This window comes from Sturnus vulgaris, chromosome 2, assembly GCF_052056855.1.
Source record: "Sturnus vulgaris isolate bStuVul1 chromosome 2, bStuVul1.hap1, whole genome shotgun sequence".
Classification (NCBI taxonomy): domain Eukaryota; kingdom Metazoa; phylum Chordata; class Aves; order Passeriformes; family Sturnidae; genus Sturnus; species Sturnus vulgaris.
The window spans coordinates 14,053,899-14,076,692 of record NC_142244.1 but is presented as its reverse complement, the minus strand read 5'-3'; the positions used below and the strand labels follow the sequence as shown (position 1 = coordinate 14,076,692).

The following is a 22,794-nucleotide window of genomic DNA, read 5'->3' as shown; positions in this document are numbered from 1 at the left end:
GGTCTAACTCCACATACTTTGATAGATGTACTTTAAGAGGGAACTGTTGGAATTTTGTCCCAATGTGTCCAGTCTCTAGGTCATCAGCTTTAAATATGATCTTTTTGTAGTGTTTTAGATCATTTAAAACCTTGTTTAGCCTTAATACACCTAATTAAACTTCTTACCTTTGCTGTATAGAATAAACTACTTGTTTTAACTGCTTTTAAAGTATTTAGTGTCATACTTAAATTAAAATGCAAATAACTCCTAACACCATCTCTTGAAACTGCCTGCTCCATCTTTCAAATATCCCTTCAGTTCTGCTTAGGCTTATTCTTTGAGAGACAACTGCTACTAAAGATGTCTAAAGAAGAGACATCAAGAAAACTTTAATGACCTGTGTGGCTCAACTTAAAAAAAAATCCACAGCAGCCTAAATGTATTTCTAGCCTCATAAACAAGGGCGGCCTAAATTTTCATTATGGTAGTAGAAAGTTAATTTATTTGTTGGAATTGTGATCTTGAAATCTTGTACATAATAAAGTTGTCCAGTGCGCACAATATGCAGGTAATAGCAAACTTCAATTAATTCCTAGATAAAATTAGCATGCATTGCACATCAAGGATTTGTCTTTGTTTTGTTTCTCTAATCAAAACTTCAGTTAATTTCAGCTTTGTTCTCTGCCTCCCCCACATTAGTTCCATTGTCTTGATTTGCATCATTTGTGGCAGCTGGGTTTTTATCAATCTGTAGTTTAGACTTTTATATCAAACAGTAAATTAATTAGAGGAAAATAAATCCCAGTTGTACTTCTTGATAATTATGTGAACCTCTAAGGATAGAAGTGAATGTTGCTGATTCTTGTCAGAGATGAGAAGTGTAACTTGGGGAAGGAGGCAGATCATGCTTCACATTTAGTGAACCAATTGTTATCTCTAGAAGTCAGTATCATTTACCTGTGCCTTTCCTTCCCTAGTCCCTTCTGTCATTTGTTATGAAGTTAAACTAGGAAAAAATAGCAATTTAAAAAAGTAGCATTTAGATGTGGGGGTTTTTATAGGATGCAGGCCTTACGGCATCACAAGATGCAGCTGCATCCTATGTGTTACTTTCTTTTCCCTATACCACAGTTTAAGAACATAACCAAAACTACTGGAATTCATCTGTTACAATTTATGAACTATTTTTCTTCCTATAAAGAGAAATCAAATTACCCTTTTCCAGTCAAGCAACTAGTACAAAAGGCTCAGTAGCATATTTTCCAGAAGATGCTCATAGACACAGACTGTCAAGTACTGCAGAGTTTAGACCTTGGTTTGTGTTTTTGGCAGCAGAGTGTGTCTTAGTGTTGTCTCAAATTGCTGCACTATGCTAAGTTCCCTTTTCTTCTTAATAGCCATTAGTAATAGTTAGGAAATAAAGACTGCTCTTAGAATTTTGCTGCACTTACATTGTTCCTTTTAAAAAGCCAAGGCAACAAAACAGCATTAGAACCACACTAGTTACTGTGGTGGGGAAATAGACAAAGCAAGTGGAGGTGAGCGAGTCATTAAACATTATAAACCTGAAGGAAGTCTGCTCTACTTACAGTGAAATAATCTATGGAAATGATGGGCTAGTTCAGTCTCATTTATTTGCTATCTTCTATTTCTTATTTCCCCCATTTTTGTTTCTTTCTTGAACAAATAGGTATGATTTCCTTGCCTATCAATTCAAGATATGTGTCATGTCTGACTTTCTGATGTTTTTTGCTGTCTTTAGCTGAGCTATCTCATGCAGTTCATCTTTTCAATAGTGTGCAGATCACGAAGGAAGGTAATACCTTGCCTAGCTCTTCAGAGAATATTGAATTTGGTTAGATACAGTGTCTGTTTTGTAGCAATATCTTTCCTCATTTCCCAAACTGTATTGTTAGCACAGTTTAAGAGCTCAGTCCAGCATTATTTCAAGGTCATTTTGAAAGTCCTGCTGTGATTCTGATTCTTTTATATTTGTCTCCAGTTTTGAGCTGAATATGAAATTTAGTGGTTTAGCTTTTGAATAGGAAATTTAATTTACAACTTGTCAGTTCGTTTACAAAGCGAATACCACTCTGAAGGATTCTCCTAAATATATATGAGGCTTTTCTCTTTTGTCCTCTGTTCATTTCTTTGTTCCCACGAAGCATGGAATTGCAGAAATCATTTCACAAATCAAAGTTCATAGTTGTCCCTGCTGCCTGTATCCTCCAGGCTTGCTAGGCAGTGCAGGCTGGGTAGGACAGCAGATGGATGGTGGATGTACATGCAGGGTATCCAGCCAGGAATCTCTTGCCTTCCCTTGGCATTCCTGCCCTTTGTCAGCCCACAAAGCTCCAGTTCATTGACAAAAGTTGAGTAACGGTGGAAATGTGAGGATCCTTTTACTATTCTTTTTTGTTTGTTTGTTTTAGTAGAAAACCTCTTAAATGTGATAATATTACTTCCCATACTTATTTCCAGGTACATGTTTTTGTCTCTGTTTTATGGTGAGTGGGTGTTGTGTAATCTCTGGAATGTTTGTCATGAATCAACTGTCATGGGCTTTGAAGCGGGTGTTTAACTTGCAAGGTACTTGATACCCTTTAATCCTGTGTCAAGTGAATATCCAAAATGACAGAGTCTGCAGGACAGCATGTTATAGCGTGGGTTAGAATTATTAAGTGCATTTGGAGTTGTCTCAAACTGTAATAATGACAATATGTAAACCGAGAAAACTTTGGATACATTAAAGTCGCTCAAAATATTGAGTTCAAACGAGGTCCTGCTTTGAATCTTTAGGTTTGACAGCTGAGATTTGCTTTGGAGATTCTATATAAGAGAAGCTAAACCTTTTCTTGACTAAATGTCAACCTTTTTCCTTATTTTGAATGTGATCTAGGTTTGAATAAACCTATTCTTTGTCTTCAAGGGAAGTATGCTCAGTAGTTTTTTGGGCTATATAATCTGGGTGAGACTGGCAGACTTGTGAAGCTGCTGCTGTAGAAAACCAAATTGAAATATAATGGCATGTAGATACAGATTTTTGGGAACTTTTTAAGCATGTCATGATAACATGGAGTTCATAATTCATCACTTTATACTTCCACTGGAGTCCATGGATATTTTCCTCTTGTAGTTTTAATGGCCAAACCACCCTGCTAACACAAATGGAAGCTCTGAGAGACTATATTAATAAATATAAGCGTTTATATTAAAAAAAGAGAGACATAATAATAAAATGACTGGTTTATATAAAGAAGCAGATTCTTTGGAATTTAAAGCTTGTTGAAAGGAAACACACATTAATATATTTTCTTTGTGCAGGCTTAATGTATTCTTAGTATGCGATTTCACAGATCCTTAATATTTTTTAATGCAGGTAATGAATTTGGACATCCAGAATGGCTTGACTTCCCCAGAATAGGGAATAATGAGAGCTACCACTATGCCAGAAGACAGTTTAATCTTACTGAGGATGATCTTCTTCGCTATAAATTCCTAAATGCCTTTGATAGAGATATGAATAAACTGGAGGAAAGATTTGGCTGGCTTGCATCTCCCCAGGTAAGCTGTACACACAAAATGATAAGTTTTAGTCACTAGTTGGGTACATGTGTAGAGTAACAACATTTCCAAATATGCGTGCTGAAATTTCAAACAATATTTCATTATGTGCTGTGTAATGCCTCACCATGTATTTCAAGTTGTCAAAATATGGCACTGAAATATCTTCCACAGATAATAGAAACCTGAAACATTCTCCTTTTAGCTTCATAACAAGGTCTTTTCCTATTATTTTCCCTATTTTTTATTTAGTAACAGTAGATTAGATAAAGCAGACTATAAAATTGTCCATAATCCAATCCAAGCATTGCTTTGAAAAAGTATAAGTTGTTCTGACATGACACTTTATAAAAATAATTACTCCATTTCTGAGGAAAAACTTTCAGCAGAGTCTAGTGTAAAGTATATTCTCCTAGTCATCAACCTGCTGTTTCTGTGTTTGCATTTTTTTACACTAGCATCACACTGTAATTTTTATGAAAGAAGATCAAGTGTTATCATTTCTCAGTATTTAATTCTTTCATACTAGTCCAATTTAAAGAATAATCCACTTTAATTTTTTTTAATTGATGTCTAGTTATTTATTAATGGCTTTAGCAAATAAAACAAAGGCGGTATGTGCAGCCATTTATTGTGGCTTATCAAGGCTGTTTCTCATACAAGTTTCTAAAAAACAAACAAAAAATGAGTGCTTTATTTTCTGAATTCATAATAGTATATGTGATACAGATCCCCATAACAAATAGGCTGAAGATTTCATTTGACAAAAGGAGTCCATCTTTTACTAAAAGGAAGTGTGATGAAAAAACCATGTTACCAACCTTTGAGGAAGAATTTTTCAAGTGCTCTGTGCTGAACAGGCTTCTACCTCTGTAATTCTATGTTGCCTTGTAAAAAGCAAGCTACAGTTTAGTAATCAAAAACCTTATATGACATTTCATAGATAAACAATTTCAGTTTGCATGTTAATGCCTTTATCTTTGTTGCTTGAATATTTACCTGTATTACTTGAAATGAGAAGCAGTGAGGTTTTTCTTGGTTTTATTAATTCCATTATAAATTAAATATTTTTAAAGTTTTGATTTTTTCTTTTCCCTCTAGGCCTATGTGAGTGAAAAGCATGAAGCCAATAAGGTCATAGCATTTGAGAGAGCAGGTCTTATTTTTATTTTCAACTTCCATCCATACCAAAGTTATGTGGACTACAGAGTGGGTATTGAAACTCCAGGAAAATATCCTTTTATTTACTGTTCTTTTTGTGAGGAAAAGTTTTAGAAATTGAAAGCTGATTTTATGGGGTTTTTTTTGTCTAATATGAATTCAACTTGTATTTAAAAGGTAGAAATCACTTATTTGTCCCCAATATAATATTGCTTTAAATCTTTGTGTACAGCAAAAAAAAAAAAACAAACTCTATAAATTCATCTTCTTCATAAGAGATAATTTTGTAGAAAGCAAAAGTTTTAAAAAAGGAAATTTAAAGACTTGTGAAGCTGTTTTTTGGAATTCTGTTGAGGAATAAAAAAGCAACTCCCACTTCTTAAATACATGACAGAAAGCCACCACAGTGGGTTGATGCTGCATGGAGTCACACAGGAAAGTGCATTAGTGCAAATCTTCATCAATAAGTTTGTATTTGTACATTTCTACTTTAAAATTGGGTGGACTGAGAATGAACTCTTACATCAGCTGAGCAGTAAATGATTACTCGAGTCATTGACTGGTTTTGCATTTGTGTCCAAATTCTTAGCAACTCCAAAAACTAATGCTTATTTTCTGGAGGAATTTTAGTTGCCCAAATTCAGTTTCTTTCAAGTCCTTTGACAAACACAGCCTAGTGACACTTGCTGTGTCAGTTTGAAGCACTGCAGTTCCAGTTTTAGCCTGCTCTTTATTTATCAGCCATTCAGGGTAATTCCCTTCCAATTTCAGTTGCTTTAGTTCAATCATGGAATTTTCCATCATGAGGATCCCAGAACTGCACAGAGTATTCTGTGGGAGGGGAAGCTCACCAGAGAAGAGGAGCTATTTAATATCTAGAGGAATTTCCTTATTTGTTTTCTTTAAATATTTTGGGGTGTTTTAATGTTGACTAAGGTTTCTTCCTAACTCTTCTCCTGTAATTAGAACCATGAATTTTATGTACAGTTTTTTAATGGAACCTTTTAACCTAAAACATCAATCAAGGATGTCCTATTATTAGGACATATGGTAATGTGATATTAAATCCTAAGAACAACTTCTTCACTTGAAAAGGAATTATTTAGGATCTCTTTGAAACTTAGATGTGAAGAGGAAGTACCTAAAAGCAAAAGTTTGTTGTTAGTCTGTTTGTTTCTTTTAATAAATTAGTGGATTTTTCATTTGATACCCTTTGCTGTTATAGGCCGCAAGAGACAAATTGCTGTACTAAAATGATCAAATGATTTTCAATTAAAATTTTTTCTGAATTATATTGGGAATTGTGGGAAATGGGATGATCCTTTCAATACTTAGGTTTAAGTTTGTTTTGTGGATTGAAGTAGACAAACGAGTGCATCTAACACTTGTCATTAAATCAGACTTTATTAAGTAGATGTCTTTGGTGTATCCATATACTGTAGTGATATATATCTCCAAGCAGTTTTTATATACAACTTCTCAGATATGTTACCAGGTGTGTTGAAAGGTGCAGAGTTTCCTGCCTAGCTTGCATTTTTGTGGGCAGTCCTCCATTCTGAATTCACTGAAAATGTCATTCTTCTTTCAGCTGTTCTGTATTCATAGCATGTTGACATAACAACTCTAATTCTGCTTTTACAAGAGAAGCTGTAGTCAGTAGACATTACAGTTCTGCAGGTCCCACATGGTTTGGAAAGTCTGTGGACATTCAGCTAGTCAATGTCTATATGAAAAGTCATAGTCAGTTTGTGGTCAGGTTTTCCTTCCTCCTTATACTTCAGTCTTCTCTCTTGACTTATTTTCCCTGACATTGGGTTGCTCTGTTCTACAGTTTGTGCTCCTAAGATGCTGTACCTTGGTGTGAGGTATTCAAGGAATGAGACCTTAATTTTACATGTGAGCATGGCAGTCCATGAATGTTGAGCAGCATGAATTGCTGCTAGCTTCTCCGTATTTTAACATTTCGTGTTACCATATACTGCTCAAGCAGAAAAAAAAAAACATCATGGGAAAGAGTGCTTTCTTTGTTCTACATGTTGCTATTTTTGCATGGCATGTATCAAAGCATTGTAGTTCCTGAGTGGATGAATACCAGAGTGACATGAATTTAGGGTTCACAAGGACATTCAGGTACTCATCTTTTCTCTCTGGTGACCACTGACAGGACCTGAGGGGATGGTACGAAGCTGTGTCAGGTTTAGGTTGAATATTAGGAAAAGGTTCTTTCCCCAGAGGGTGGCTGGGCACTGGAACAGGCTCCCCAAGGCTGTGGTCACAGCACCAAACATGACAGGGATCATTTGGACAGAACTTTCAGACACATATGATTTCCTGGGGCTGTCCTGTGCTGGACCAGGAGTTGTACTTAGATCCTAGTGGCTCTCTTCTAACTCCACATATTCTATGGTTTGAAGCCAGAGTTGTCCATAAGCAAATAGCTAGATTTGACCTGAGGAATCACAAATATTGTCATCAAAATGCTGCAAAAATATACTTTTTATAAAAATCCCCACATTAATTCAGGCTCTCTGACATTTGTAACGTGCACGTAGAGCTTCTAATGAGCAAGGGAGGTCATTTGAATGAGTCAGTGGCGTGTGATTGCTGAAGGCAAAGACGAGGCTTTGAAGTGCAGTTGTGTAACTGTCCCTGCCTGGTACAATTCTGGCACAGCTGAGACAAAGGACTTAATTTAGGATCAATCAAATGCTAAATTCCATCAAGGTAGTTGATACTTAAGGTTAATAGGTGTGAATAAGAAATACAGCATACTAATGTGGGAATGCCTCTTTGATCTGCACAGGAGAAGAGGAGGTTTGCAGCACTGTGAGCCTGTGTAAGCATCAGAGTGGCACATCCTCAGTTTCTGAGTCATTATGTGAAGGAAAAAGAAAAACATTCCTGTGCTTATGCTGGAATTTTACTTCATAAATTATGTTCTTTCAGAAGGCTTTTCATGAGAAAGGCAGCTTGAACTAAGAAATTATTTCTGCCTAATTTGCTTCAGTTTTGAGGTAGATGAACAATCAGCATCTAGGTCAGCTGTCTCTAGTTTTCTGATTGTAGGTAAAACATTGAATGTTAATGGGGAAACCATTCATAAGTTTCCGATTTTATGTTTTTAATACTGCCTAAGCCTTTCTGTGGGATAGTGCTTGGATTCCAAGGCCAGTCTGCAGTGAAAATTCAATATGGAAACCTTCTTTCCTCTGTTCAATAGGAACATGGCTGAAAGGATAGAGAAAGAACAAGAAAGGGGCTTAAAATTTTCAGAAATTACTACTTTTCCTTCCTTGAGATTCCATATTTCATTTTGTAAAATAATCTTTCATCTGTGTTGGAAGTCTCATTAAAATTAAGATATATGTGTAGTGTATATCCTCCCCCCATTTTTTTTTAACTAGATTTGTTATCTTGGCTCAAAAGAAAATCTGCATTTTATGTTTATAGCCACCAACCAACATGAATTTACATATCTGTAAATTTACATGTGCTTTCAACAAAAATCATATTTGGCAGAAGCAAAAAGGAACAGTACCCTCCTCCCTCTCAGTACTTAGGCATGTGTTGAGTGCTTAAATGGCTTCAACTGTCACTGAAATATCCTGAGCTGAATTTTTTCAGGCCAAGGTGTTTGCCTTTATTACAAAATTCTACCAAATACTCTCCATCTGCTTTTTTGTCACTTCTAGGTTGAATCCTTAGTCTTCAAAATTAGCAGTGTGCGGAGAGAAGCAAAAGTGATACCCTTCATTCTGAAATTAGTTATTCTAGTTTTTTCAGTGAAACTCAAAAATTGTTAAAAGCAAAATGGCCTTACCACTTAATACTCTATCACCCCCACAAGCAGTACTTGGTTTCTTTTATCAGCAGTAAGTGTTGGAACAAAATACAAATTATCCTATTTTACGGTTTGCATTTACTTTCTAAATGTGTCACTAAACATGCAGAAGATTATATTTTAAAATTATGTTAAAATATGTATTTTAAAGCATTATGAAAGCATAGTAATTCAGTAATTAATGTGGTAGATAATGTGCCAATTTTTCCATTTTCAGCTCTGTCTATACAAGAGTTCATTGCTTTTGCTGCTCTCCACACTTGTAGTGGGTGGGAAATTTAGTTGGAGCAACAAATAATGGAAATCAGGCGCTTTTTTTTTTCCCCCAGTGAGAATACAGGCTAGTATTTCCAACACTGTCACAGAAACAAAACAGACTCACTGCATAAAAAGATACTTCTATAATGTACTTAATTAAAATACACATTTGTTGCTTAATGTTTTTGTGAAAGTAATCTTCAGATAACTAGATGCTTGTAAAATTCTGAAATGTGAAAACTGACTTTTTTGTGAGGCTTTAAGGTGGAAGGTAAATGCACATGTTTACCAAACTAGTTATTTTTCCCAGACAAATACCTGATCTGTGAAGATTTTAAAATTCTTTTGTGACCCCATAATTCAGGATCTGGGTAATTCAGTATTTGCACAAAATATGCTATATATGTGTGAAAACGTGGTGATAACTTCAGCAGTGCTCTCTGGCAATACAGACATAATTTTATTAATTGTTTTTAAAACAGTATAGCCATAACAATGGCATTTGCTGTAAATAGTTTTGAGGGAATCATTAAACATGTCAAGGCTTTCAGCAACATTGATAACTTATTAAATTTAATGTATAGTGCAGATCGCCAAAGCAAGGTGTGAAATGCTTGATGGAGGCATTCTCCTGCCATGTTAATAAAATATGTAGTGGCATAACAGCAGACATTGCTGCTGCTGCTGAAAGGATACTGAAGAGAGTGGCTGGATTTTGTAGTTTGTGGCTTTCCAAGTTGTACATGACAAAAATTAATGGCAATTTGATCATATTTATAAAATAAAGGAGAGGGAGAGGTATGTGTGGTGTGCACATGAAAACCTTTGAGGGCTAAAGCTGGCAAAGTATAATTTTCCATTTTATTTTTAATAAGGAAAAATAACAAACATGATGATTTTGCTGGAGAATGTGGTGATCTTTGGGCATCTGCCCTGTAGAACTCAACAATTAACTTGGCAGTTTTGGACTATTCTCTCATTTTGCTTCAAATATTTATGGGGAAGGGATTAGTTACCATTTGTGATTTGGGAGCTAATTGCCAACTTTGCTGTTTTCCTTGTGTGCCTTTACTTTTCTTCATTGCAGTCTTCTAGACTGAAGTGTCTGAGAGTAGATTTGTGGTTACTTCTGTGTGGTGTCATGCTGCAGCCTTCCTTGTCACCAGAGATCCCAGTCAGTAAGGCAAGGTGGTTGGGAAATTTCCCACCTCATCTGATGGAGTTGTGTAAAGAGACTTGAAAACAATTCTGTTTATACCACAATGCTTCAGGTTTTGAGTAGGTCTGTTTTCAAAAGGTTGAGCAAACAGAAACCTGAGAACACTTTAAGAACCACTGACTTTTTTGAAAGTGTGTTGCTTCACTCATCCCTAATCCTATTAAATGCAAGCTCTAGGAAAGTAAGATTCTTCCATGGCTTAGAATAGAGGAAGCAGGTAGTGGATTATAGAGCATTGTTATTTCTCTCTCTTTTTTGAGTGGTGGGGAGTGGAGATTGCTTTCTGTTGTAACTTCAGAGGGGGAAAAAGATGCTTTAATTCTGTCCAATCAAGAAAATACAAGATACTGAAATAATAGAAAAATGAAATACTTTGTGGTTGTCCCAAAAAAAGAAGAAATTAACTTTTGAATATGAGTTAGCTCTTTATTTTCCCATTTATTTCCTTATGTTTTCTGACTTTGTTTCAACTTTATTTCATCTTTTATTTTTTGCAAAATCTGTTTGACTCCTTTTAAGTATCTACAGGTATGCGAACTCATTGCTACATTTTGTTAAATAATTCACCCCATTTTAACAACTGCAGTCAGAATATTTGTCTCTTAAAGAGCCTTCTCTTACAATATATTCTTGCTTTTGTTTCTCTGTGCTATAATAAGTGCAACTCTTTTCGAGGAGATTCTCAGAGGAGTTGTGGGGTTCTCTTCTGTAAAATTATATGCTTTTCTCATTGACACTTGATCAGATTTTGGCAGACTGTAAAATATTGCTAAATATGGATTTATTTTCATGGTCACAATTATGTTGCTTGTTAAATGCAATTCAAATGCATAGTTTTGTTTAGTGGTACATTTTTAGTCTAGTTCACCTAAAGTGCAGTGCATATCTGCTGTAATGATATAAACTTATCATTCATGGCAGATTGCAGAAGAGTCTGGGAGGCACCTGCTTTAATAGGAGAGTCATTGTGCTAAAAGTAAATTTTCAGGACAAAACTTCATATGACTTCTGTATGTTTCCTCTCTCTTTCCTTAGATTTTGTTATGATTTTTGCTTTATGTTGAATATATCAGCATGCTTCCATTACTGCATTACTTCCATTACTAGTCCTAGATTTTTGCTTTGATTTATTTTCTTTTTAAGAGGTAATTGGCACAGTTCCTTAACAGTTGCATTTAAGTATAAAATCCTTCTGGATTCTGATGCTGGAGAATATGGAGGGCATCAAAGGCTGGACCACAATACAGAGTACTTCTCTGAAGAATTTCCTCACAATTATCGACCTAATTCAATTATGGTAAGTAAATTGTTTGGGGTTTTGTTTGTTGGTTTTAATTTTACTTTCATCTGTGTAAGTTTTGCAATTCTTTGGACAAATATGGAGTCTCTTCTTGTATTTGGGGGAAGGGGGTATTTTTAATTTATTTTCTGAAATTAACATTTGTCTACATACAGCATAGATGACATGATTATAACCAATAATGTTAACTAATTTTTCTCTTGCAACCTTACTTCTATATTTCCATGCACTTTTGCAGTGTCTGGCACACAGTGGTTTTTGGCAACATGCATGAAAACCTACTAATCTGCTTTTGGGTTGCTATCCTTAATGTTATAATTTGCTTTATTGTCATGTAGAGAAACTGCATCTTCATGCTTGTTTTGTTTAAAGCTCTGCAGAATCTGATCATTTGTTGTCTTAAAATCATGAAAAACTTTACAAAAGGGAACAGGATTTCTCTGTTCACATCAAGAATTTCAAGGATTTCCGGTCTTAAAGTGATATGAATAATGGATAAAGACTTTCCCACAAATCACCAATTTCTCTTAGCTGAGGTGGTCACTAATAAAACTCTACCTTTTTTAATTTATCTTGAAATCAGAATCATCACAATTAGCAATTTTAAAATGTTATTTTCCCTTTTCTTTATGTATATATATGTATATATATGCACATATTTCCCATTCTTTCTATATGCATTCACATATGTGTATATGCTGACAAGCACAAGAAAATAAGACTCAGGCTGGGAATTAAGGCAAGAGTTCACTGAAAAAAATTCTGAAATCCCTTCTATTCCTGAGTAGATTTTTATACCTAAAACATTTATGTGGGTGAAGGGCGTGTTTCTCTATGCACAGGTACATTGGTACACGTGAACACCTGCAAATAAGTTACACTTGTAACCTTAAGAGCCTGCAAATATGGAGCACCTGCACTGATTTGTGTGGGCCATTCCCCTTCCATAGCAGAACAGAACATGAATTTCTAGTGTTATATCTTAGCTTTTCTCATGAAACCTAAACTCCTGAGAATTATTGTCACTTCTAACCTCTCTCTTTCTTTCATTGTATCCAGAGTATTGGCATTTTTTTCATTTGCATGATTTAAAATGTTTTCCTTGCATGAAAGAATTTTCATGCTTTCATTGTGCTTGGTGTAAAGGATCTTAGGAATGAGTTTTGAGGGTTTTTTTTTTTAAAGTATCTGCATGTGACAGTGTCTTCATAGTGTGGGTAAGTATTTGTGCTAATTTGAAATGAAAGGTCTAAGATTTCATTCCTGAAGGTTATGTAGCAAATTATTGCTTCCAGAGTTCTTGCTTCGTGCTCCCAATTCAAATACATTGCCTGTGTGACTGAAGAGCATCTTAATTATCTATCACTAACTTAATTTTTGCAAGCCAATTAACTGTAATTCGAAATGTATATTTCACGTTTAGTCCATTAGATTTAGTCCAAAGTTGCTGTTTGCTAGGAGTATGTGGAAGATAAGGCATGTGGCAAACACAGCAGCAAATGCACTTTTGCAGCATAAACTGTGGCATGGCAATGGCAAATGCAGGTCACAAAGAAACCTAGGTAAACTTTCTCTTATGTCCTTCTGCCACCCAATTAACAGAGCACCTCCAGCCAACTCCCCAGAGGATTCCCCATGCACCAAATAAAGGTAAAGTACCAGTGAAAGGACACCAAGTAAAAGTAACTGAAAAAAAAAAATCTGGAAAGCCTAAATTCAGCAAATGAATCTTCACATAAGAAAGAACAAAAGTTCCAGTAAATACCTCCAGCTGCTATTTTGCAGTAAAACAAAGATGTTTTATTTCAAATAGCAATTTATATCCAAGTTATTACGTAATTTGTCCTGCTTAGAAGTTTCTTAATTGCAGTTTCTTAAATCCAACTCAAAAGTCTTCTCACCAAATTTCTTTTCAAATAACATGTGATGCTCCCCCAATAAACTCATGAAAGTTCTTATCCTGTCGTTTAATAATTTTCCCCGTGTTTAATAATAATTAATAACGTGTGAGATTTAAGTTTCTTATTTCAAAAATTTTAGTTTCTCCTCCTCTACAAACTTTGAAGAAGTAATTTTTTAATGAGAGATGCACCTCCCTTAAGGTGTAGGAGTAAACATTGTCAGCAAAACATGCCCAGAGGATTGTGACAAAATGAAATCACATGCAATAATTCTGCTTCTCAAGTCAAGCTTAAATAGCACACAAATGGGTTACAAAAATAGAAGATTAAATGTGATGTGGTTCATTCTAAAACATCACCTAATAAAAGAAATATTCAAGGAGGCATATCAAAATGAGAAGATACAAAATTCCTGGAGCAAAGAATCCTGGAAGAAGATGAAGTTTTGTAAGCACTGCTGAGCATTTCACTGTACAGTTTTCAGGTTTGTTTAATAGAGCTATTTGAGGGCCAGAATTCAAAATCATCAGACACACCTTGAAAACTCCACAGAAAATGTACAGAAATGCCCTTTGTGATATGACTTATTTGAATGACTATACTAATTTTTCCATTTCACTATTTTTTCTGTAATAGATTGTTAACAAATACATTAAATGTACATAACATTCCATGCAATCAAACTCTAATAACAAGCTGTGAACCATTTGGTCACTATAAGAAAAGACTCTTTTTACCACAGCTTCATTTCTGTTTACAACTCCCCTCTGGTATTCTCATACCAGTCTTTTTGGAGTTACATTTTATAAAAGATGTGTGCTTTTTGAATGCTTCTATAAATCTTTAGTCTTGCTTAAGTGTCACCATCTCCTTGCAAGTTGTAAATTAAGTGCTGCACACACATTTCAACTCCTGTCAGATCTTAGTGCCCCTTTATGGATTAATTCATTTGTTGGTATCTAACTTGGCTTTTTTGGTTGGATGTGAAACTTAGATTTGGGGCCGGGAGAAGAAAAACTACAATTTTTTTAGTAACACATCACTCAAAATGCCTTGTTGGTCTTTTCTAAGGTATCCAACTCAACTGAATTTTGCTGTAGGAAAGAGCAATAATTTTTTTGTACCATGCCAGAAGTTTGGAATTATATGAAAATGGAGAGGTTATACTTTTCTACTTAATGCACCAACAGAAACTGAGTAATAAGCAGGCTAAGGGGAATATTATAGAGGATGTTGTGTCACTGGAGAAGTAGTATACGATTTATTGTGAAATATAATTGCTTAACATTTTCAACTTTCACAGATTTACTTTTTCTGTAGTTCATTCCAATTAGTTAAAAAATAAATAGATTTTCCCCTGTCCCCAGTGCTGTCTTTTTTCTGTTTCTCTATTTTTGGCATTCAGCGATATAATCTTTTCACATTAAATGAAAGTGAAATTATATTGTTTATTTTAAAAATATCCTTATTACAGGCTTGAGTTTTTAACCTTGACCTTAATGTATACTATTGAATATCGAAGTGCAACTTCCTGCTTCCTTGAGTCTGTGGACAAATTAAAATACTCCCATAGATTGAAATGATCCAAAAGCTTTTAGTGACCTTAGCTTTGAAAATACTCATTTAAATAACTTTCATGATAAGGATTTATGTATTGAATTTTAAGGGACTGATGTAGTCTTTAACTGTTTTCTCCCCTGCTGTGCACAGAAATACAGATTAAATGAAAGAATGCTTGTAGTTAAAAACTTAACTGTTCAAACTACATGAACCAATCAGAATTTAATGCCACAAAAGTCTTTTAGATTTTCACCTCTTGATGATTAAGACTTCCAAATTCATTTGTTCATCTTCATAGATTGTTTGACTTAAAACCACCATCAAATGTTGTATAGATTTATTCTGTTAGTAATTTTATTTCATTCTACTTTCGTCTTCAGTGTACTTGTTTTTCAGGGAGTTTTGCTGACTTTTTAAACATACTTTTTCTCAACCTGAAAAAAGAGTGCAGAAGATAATAAAGGAGAAATTTTGAGACACACCCTGTGCAGTACATGGACTTCTTGTGCATAAATGAAGCAAGACAGTCTAAGAAATTATTTTCTGCATATTCATGCTGTATAGCTGTAAATTGAAAAACAAATTGGAAGGCAGAACTTCACATTATTTTAAGCATACCTTCTTTGTCATGTGCAGTATCTGGCAAAATGAAAACCAAAATGTGTGAGTTTTGTATAATAAATTATAGTCACAAAGGAAGAGCTATCATCTATTTTATTCTTTGATGTTTAATTATATTCTCAGAATAGTGTCCATGTGTGACAATTAATGGTGATACAGGGACAGGAGATTGTTTAAAGCCCTCATTTTAATTAAAAGTTTGGGACAATGTTGGCACAGGCACTTGTGACATTGCCTTCTGCATCTACCAGCTGCAATATGTGCTACTGAATATTTTTCTGCAGTGCCTGATCTAGCTCTGAGTTCTAGTAATTCTCCCATCTGTTACAAAATGACCTTGAAATTATTTTTAGGGCTTGGTGTTTTCCAATACTGAAAGTCGGATGAAGAGTAGTTCATTGCAGTTCCAGCCAATTTTGGTTGTGCTTGCACCTGGTACTGAATTAGTCTGACAGATCTCAAAGTAGCAGTTGTCATTTGCAGAACCTCTTGCTTGTGGGTTTTTTAGATCCATTTGGAGATTGCTGTGTATTTTAGTCCTCTCCTGAAATATGTAAGGTGATATTTCTGCCTATAGCTGCTGCTGTTCACAGGTGCTTCCCACATGTGGTATTCCTGTATTCTTCCTAACTCTTTAAATCTCTTTTTTTTCCTAGAAGTTTTCTGGATATTCATAGAGAAAAAAAAAAGTGTAAGGAGTAAGAATTCGGCTGAAAACATCTTACATTCCTCGCCCATTAGTAGTACCAGTTGTTTTTGTCCTGTTTGTGAGATAGCCAGCATGAATAAACGATGATCTTGATAGATAGTTGGTGGGAAAGAGGTTAATTATAAAAAAATCTCTGGATCTGTGCAGGACTTGCCTATTTTCAGACAGTGTAGCTGCCTCATAGGGACATACAGTATAAAGAGGTCAAAGGTGCCAACAAAACCCATTTTGAATTTGACTTATAAACAATATTCCTATCCCCCACCATCTCTGTTAGCACATCTGCCCGTGAAGTAACAGCAGTTACTCCATTCCAGCCAAATTGAGAATAAATTCAGTGATATTTTATGACTAAACATTAGAAAGTTAACTTTGTTGAAAACTGTCTTTGCAGCTGAATCATCCTGTCTCAAACAGATCTGATGTTTTCCAATCCTCATGTTACACTCCCCCATCACAAAAGGCCTTGTGAACCTTCCTGTGTGTGCTTTTGGATGTGCTGGTGGAAAATAGTGGAGTTTGTGTGAGCCTTGGAGGGCTCAAGGTTGTAAGGTATCAGTTGGTATAAAGAGCAAAGGGACAATTCACTGAGATCCTGAGTAACCTTCTCTGACCTCAGAGCTCACCCTGCTTCCAGCAGGGAGCTTGGGTCTCCTGAGGCCCTTTCCAACGTGAGTGAGCCTGGGGGGGTGCTCAGGATGAGCAGAAAACTTGAAACAGAAGAGATACTCTGAGGGTGATTTGATTGATGACAGTCAAACTATGAATGAATTCTCTTTAGTGTTCTGTTCTTTGGGTTTTCACTTCTGTCCCTGTTCATCAAGTGAGCCTTGGGAAATGGTGAAGGAGACATGAATGGGATAAAACTGGTGATCAGAAAAGGCAGGTTAGAAGAACAGAGATCAATAGAACTGAAGCTGGTAATTGAAAGTGTATAATTCAGCAACAGTATATGAAAGAATAAACTTCTGAGACACTCTTCCTAGGGTATGGGAAAAGTCAAAAATTTCCTTTTGCTGATAGTGATTTTTGCTGATGAATACCTAGGTTTCCTGTAATGGTTTTAATCAGGAAACCTCTATGTACTTTTAGTATACTTGTATATTTATAGATAGATATATATAGTATGTGGCCTGAGATATATCTATATATATATGACATTAAGAAGGGTAAGAAGGTGATTCTGCAGATCTCCTGATAAGAAAAAAAAAAAAAAAGGCAAGTCCCTTGACAATGGGAAGACTCAAAACTTTGTTGGACAATACAAGAGTATTCAGCGCCTTTTTCTTGGCTCACACTCCAAGGGCAAAGCCTGCTTTCTGACCCTGTTGTGTGACAGTGCACCACTGAAAATAAAGTAGCAGAGCAGTAGGTTGAAGAGGCTGTATATATAAGTGGGATACACCCAGAGGCTTGCATGGTTTCAGTGATGTGATTGCAAGGCTGGTGACTATTGTCTGAGAAAAATCGTAGTGCTCGGGAAATTTCTGACAACTGAAGCAAGGCTGAAAAGGAAGGCTGAGCAATCTGTTCTTCCAGAGGACAAGAACCGCCTCCTCTTGCAATCTGTGTCCAGGCAAGAGGGTTACATGAGATGGGTCGGTCAGAAAGCCAGCCTGGATTTAGCAAAGTCAGAGCATGCATGGTCAGCCTGATTGCTTTCTTGATGTAATTGCTCAAGCTGTGTGCACAAGGTTGCTCAGGTCAGTTCAGTAAGACTTTGAGCCTTGTCTCCTGCAGCATTCCTGCCTAGGAGCTGAGGAACTACAGGGATGGATAAGATTGTTAGGTGGGTTAAAAACTGGCTGGGCCACTGCCATTTCAGCAATCAGAGGCTATGTGGGCAGCTGTTGACTGGTATCAAGGAGAGATTCTTAGGAATTGTGAGGGAGCTGATAGTGTTTGGAGTCTGGAGCGGTGATCAGCATGGTAAGACAGAGCACAGTTTTAGATGACACTGAATTAGAATGAATCATTGACCAATTGAATGTCCAAGGTCCAGTCTAGACACATCTAGAGCTAAGGATAATCCATACATTTATATATTTGAAAATGTCTGGTCTCAAACATACAATAAACTGCTTGCATTTCAGCTTATCCTGTCAGCAATGGGTTTCTGACTTTTTAATAGTGTCACTGAATGATAGATTGAAGCATATGCTTGGAGTAGTTGACTTGGTACAATGGCTTGAAACAGTCAGTACACTCAGGAAAAATATTGAGAAAATAAATGTAATTGAAGGAGGATATGTTACTACAGGAGTGGTGATTCAGGTGAGATGTGCTGAAAGAAAAGGAATCATACTGGAGTGAAAAGGCTGAGGGAGTTTCATGGTTCAGGCTCTGAGAAGGAGGAGTGGAGGTGAGAAATCCGGGCTGAAAACCCTGCTGGAATCCTGGGCAGATAATCTTCCAGTTTTCACCTTGCCTCAGGGCAAGCAAGGGATCTTTCCAACCTCATTGGTCACATTTTTCTTCCTCAAACCATCACACAGACGTTCTGAGTTGTGTCTGTTTAAACAAGTAATAAAGCCGGAGCACATAGAATATAGTATTTCTGGAAATATTGTTGGGCTGGGGGAAAAGGGGGGAAAATAATACCTATATATTTGTAATGAGTATTATCTAATAGTTGCGTAATATTTTTCCTTTTAAAAAAATTGTCCACCAGTGGAATGAATAATTAATATATTTTTTTATTATTAATATGTTTAATCTATAATTGATATTTTTTCATTATTCATGCCTTAACTGTTGCATTTTGTAGCAAATAGCCTCGGAGGTGGTTACACTTATCAATGAAATAAGATTAGGAGATAGTGCCATATGTGGCTTTTCTATGATTCAGCAAGAAGCCCACCAAAATAAAAAACTCTAAAAAGCGTGTTTAATTTCCCTAGGTAAGGAAGAAACAAGTGACTAAAGTAGTAAGGTGGCAGATACATCTTTTCATGGCAAATGCAAAACATATCTGTCATTAGTTTGAATGCAATCATCTGCACTAGTTGTAAAATTGTGCTTAAACCAGTTTTAAAATTCTGGTTGTCAATGAAGTAGTTGGGGTTGGATGACCCACACTGCTCTCAGGTTCTCAGCTGATGTAAATTGACTTTAAAGGAATTGGGCTAATTTACTCGTCCTAGGATCTGACACATTATTGACCAGAATATAATTGAGGATTGCTGTGTCCTACATTAACATTAATTTTTTTTCCCCCATAACTGAAGTAACATTTTACAAATTCTTTCTTAGAAAACTTATTTCTGTTTGTTCCTTCTTCCTTCTCACTTCATCATCCAAACCCAGAGCACTGGATTTCTCAGTACACAACTTCAGAATCTCTCCTTTATCTATATGTTTTGAGATAGTTGACTTCATTAAGTATTTCCTCTCCTGCACTGGTTTATAGAAGCTATTTATCACTGAAACCTTAGGGGAAATCATTATGTTCGCTGCCTTTCAAGAAGCATTGGACACTGCTCTGTCTGATTCAATGAAGATCAGCTGTTCTTTTCCTTTTTCTCCTTTTCCTAAAGCTCTTTGCTTTAGTGCTTTATTCTGTTTAGAAAACAATGAAAGCCTTTATGCCATCAGGCTCTCGTTAGCAGATAATGCCACTGAAATTGCAGAATATTAGACATTCCACAGGGATGAAGGATAGTCTAAAAGAGGACGTTGTCAGAATGAAGCCAATAATCTTCAATCTTGTGTTACCTTTTATAATTGCATTTTTATTGACTTGTTCAGAAAACACATTCATAGACCTGACAATTGATGGAGTATCATATGTCAAGGTAATTGGTAGATACCACATATCAGTCTTGTTTTCTGATTGTGACTCTGCTCAGCTTGGAAGGAATGTCATGTAAAATACATTGCCACAAGTTCTTTTGTGATCTATGATGAGTCTTTTGATTATATGTGTTTGGGCATTTTCTATCTCAGGAAAAAGAAAGAGAAGAAAAATGCAGTCATTTAAATGGTTAATTTTGGTTCTGTCCAGTCTGGAGAATGAGTTTTATTGCCCAGACACTGACATTCCAAAGGTGCCAAGAGTGTGAAGAATATGCTTCTGTGTCATATTTACCTATATGAAATGACATCACAGGCCTTGGAACAACTTTAATTCACAGCGAAAGAGAGTTGCAAAACTTTGTCATTTATCACTGACTAGTCTGTTGACCTAGATATTCTCAGGTTTTTGAAACTGGTCATTGTAAGTCATATGAGGCCCTCTCCTGGTAGCCACCTGAAATATATCACAACAAGCTATTAAAAGAAAACAGAAAAGAATTAGAAAAGAGATTGTAATCAGGCTGCCTTTAAAATTTTTATTTCATGCAATTTCAGTGCCAGGGACTAAGCAGTCAATAATCATTCTTTAAACATGATATTTATGGCCCACTGCAATGCCCAAGTGACAGGTTTTTAACAGTTAAAACATTCTCCACATGCTGTTTTTAGAAGTTGTGTGCTGTAAAGTTTTTTGGGGTTTTCAGCTGTTCTTGTTCTTGTCATGTTTTCCCTAGGTGTACATTCCAAGCAGAGTGGCTCTGGTGCTTCACAACACGGACATCCCAAAGTGAAGTTCTCTCTAACTACCACCAAAGAAGCAAGTCACAAAGAAGTGCTGATGCACTGTACTAGTACTAAGTATAGCAAAACTTGCTCTAAGGAGGCTTTCTGAGGCTGAGTATAGTAATATTAGGTGTTTAAAATGTAAGATTAATATTCACATGTAATTGCCGAGCTCTTGACTTGCTAGATCCTCTTTTGAGGAAGCTTTACAAAGAGGCAGAAAGGAAAAAGTTGGGTTTGTAGTTCTAGTAGTACAAAATTACACTTAAGGTGTTGCAAAGCAGCAGGTATTCTCAATTAAACTGTTGTTTACAGAATTTTATCAGGAATGATAAGAGTGATCCTGCTCCAAAGTTTGTAATTTCTTATAATCCTCATTTTGATAGTGAATTCAAATAGTCATTATATATTAATGCTTCTTACTAAAAGTAAGCAGTTTGCTTAAATAAAACAGAAGTTTTTGGCTAAAAGGCAGCCTTAACGGTTTGTGGGACCTAATTTGAGGCTCCTCTCCTTCGATGAAGTCTAACATGGAATTAGAAGTGTTTATCCAAATGGATGAAAAGGTCCTCTGAGAGTCTTGTACTTTGCTATTTTTTTTATTTAATTACAAATGCACAAAAATGCTGTGCAGCAAAATGAGCAGGCCGATAGAGTGGGGGCCTGCTGATGCTATTGTGTGTGCTGGTTATCTGCTCCCACCCAAATCACTTAGTCTGAGCATCTCACTTGCTACAGCTGGATGAAAATGACACAACTATTTTATTTAAATCACTAAAATGTTCAGTGAGAAGCATGTTTTGGTTTTAATGCAACAATACCATACTGGAAGAGGTACTTAAAGTGTAGTTCTTCCCACTGTATTTATTTCACTAACGTCAGGACCTTGCAATACTGATTTCACTACTTCCAGAAGCTGCCTTTCAGCTTGGAACATGATGATGTTCTTGCACTTTTATAACTTTTGAAACATTGCTTCTTGTGAAGAAGCAGTCTCAAAATTCAGTGATCAAACTAAGAAACTAAGGTGGTTTTATTGATTAAAATTAAGATAGTTAATTATTGGAGTGCTGCTAAGATAATTCAAGTGAGTTCCTTCATGAGGTACAACTTTTTTGTAAAGAGTAAGATTTTGTATATTTGAAAATGTATTGCAGAGTATTCTGGAAAATTAATACCAAATTAACAAGACATGCTTTATTTTGTTCCATTTATTTAAAAACATATTTCAATTGGTTCTGAAATGAATGTCTTTTGTACCAATCTGAATTTTCTAACTTTTAAAGTAGCCAAAGAGGAAGATGTCCGTGACCATTTCCAAGTCATAATTTTACCCAGTTTCCTTTGTGAATCATTGTGTAAACTACTGAATAGTTGGTGCCAACACTGACAATCTATTCACAGTTCTTGGAATGCTTACCTGTGGCTTACTTCTTAAGCAAAATAAGGGATGGAATAATGCAGCATGATGGAAAAGAGTCTTTTGCAGAGTTCACACTGAAAGGACTTTGTGAACATCCCCAGTCTGATATGTTCTGTGTGGCAGAGAATGTTATATTGCAGTTGAGTACCATAGGATCATGCTTCATTTTCCTCTGCAGCAGTTTGATCATTGTTTGGTTGTGAGCTAATAAAAGCATTCCTGTTACGCTATGACTTTAAATAAAATATACTGAACTGTTTTAGCAACTGGAACTGATTATCTTTTTTTCTTTCCCAGATTGTTTTCCTTGTAGTGAAATAATTAGCAACTTCTAATACATGTTACATTTACACTGTATTGATCTAATATGTTTTATAGGGGTTTTTTGTTGGTTTTTTGAGGAGTTTTTTTGGTTTTGGTTTTTTTTGGGGGGGGTGGGGTTTTTTTTCTTTTTTTCTTTTTTTTCTTTCTTTTTTTTTTTTTACTGGCACCAGTTCCAGGTTTCAAAATGTAATAGCAAGCGTTTGTGTCAAACCTTTTTTCAAGAGAAGGAATAAATGTATGATGTGAGGTACAAACTGTAAAATCACATGCAAAATAAACTCTGAGGAGGAGAAAACAAATGCATATATGGTTTCATTCCTTGCATTGTAAGTTGATTTTACAGCAGTCTTAAC

General features: G+C 35.7%; 1 protein-coding gene across 1 annotated transcript in view; it reads left to right on the top strand.

Annotated features, from left to right (window-relative positions):
• GBE1 (1,4-alpha-glucan branching enzyme 1) overlaps positions 1-22,383 on the top strand; it is a 138,115-nt gene extending 115,732 nt beyond the window's left edge. Inside the window, exons 13-16 of the mRNA XM_014872980.2 lie at positions 3,362-3,546; positions 4,648-4,778; positions 11,205-11,322; positions 20,646-22,383. Of these exons, the coding sequence (XP_014728466.1) occupies positions 3,362-3,546; positions 4,648-4,778; positions 11,205-11,322; positions 20,646-20,702 (491 nt within the window). The 3' untranslated portion in view covers positions 20,703-22,383. The remainder of the gene's footprint in view (positions 1-3,361; positions 3,547-4,647; positions 4,779-11,204; positions 11,323-20,645) is intronic.
• The last annotated feature ends 411 nt before the right edge of the window (positions 22,384-22,794 follow it).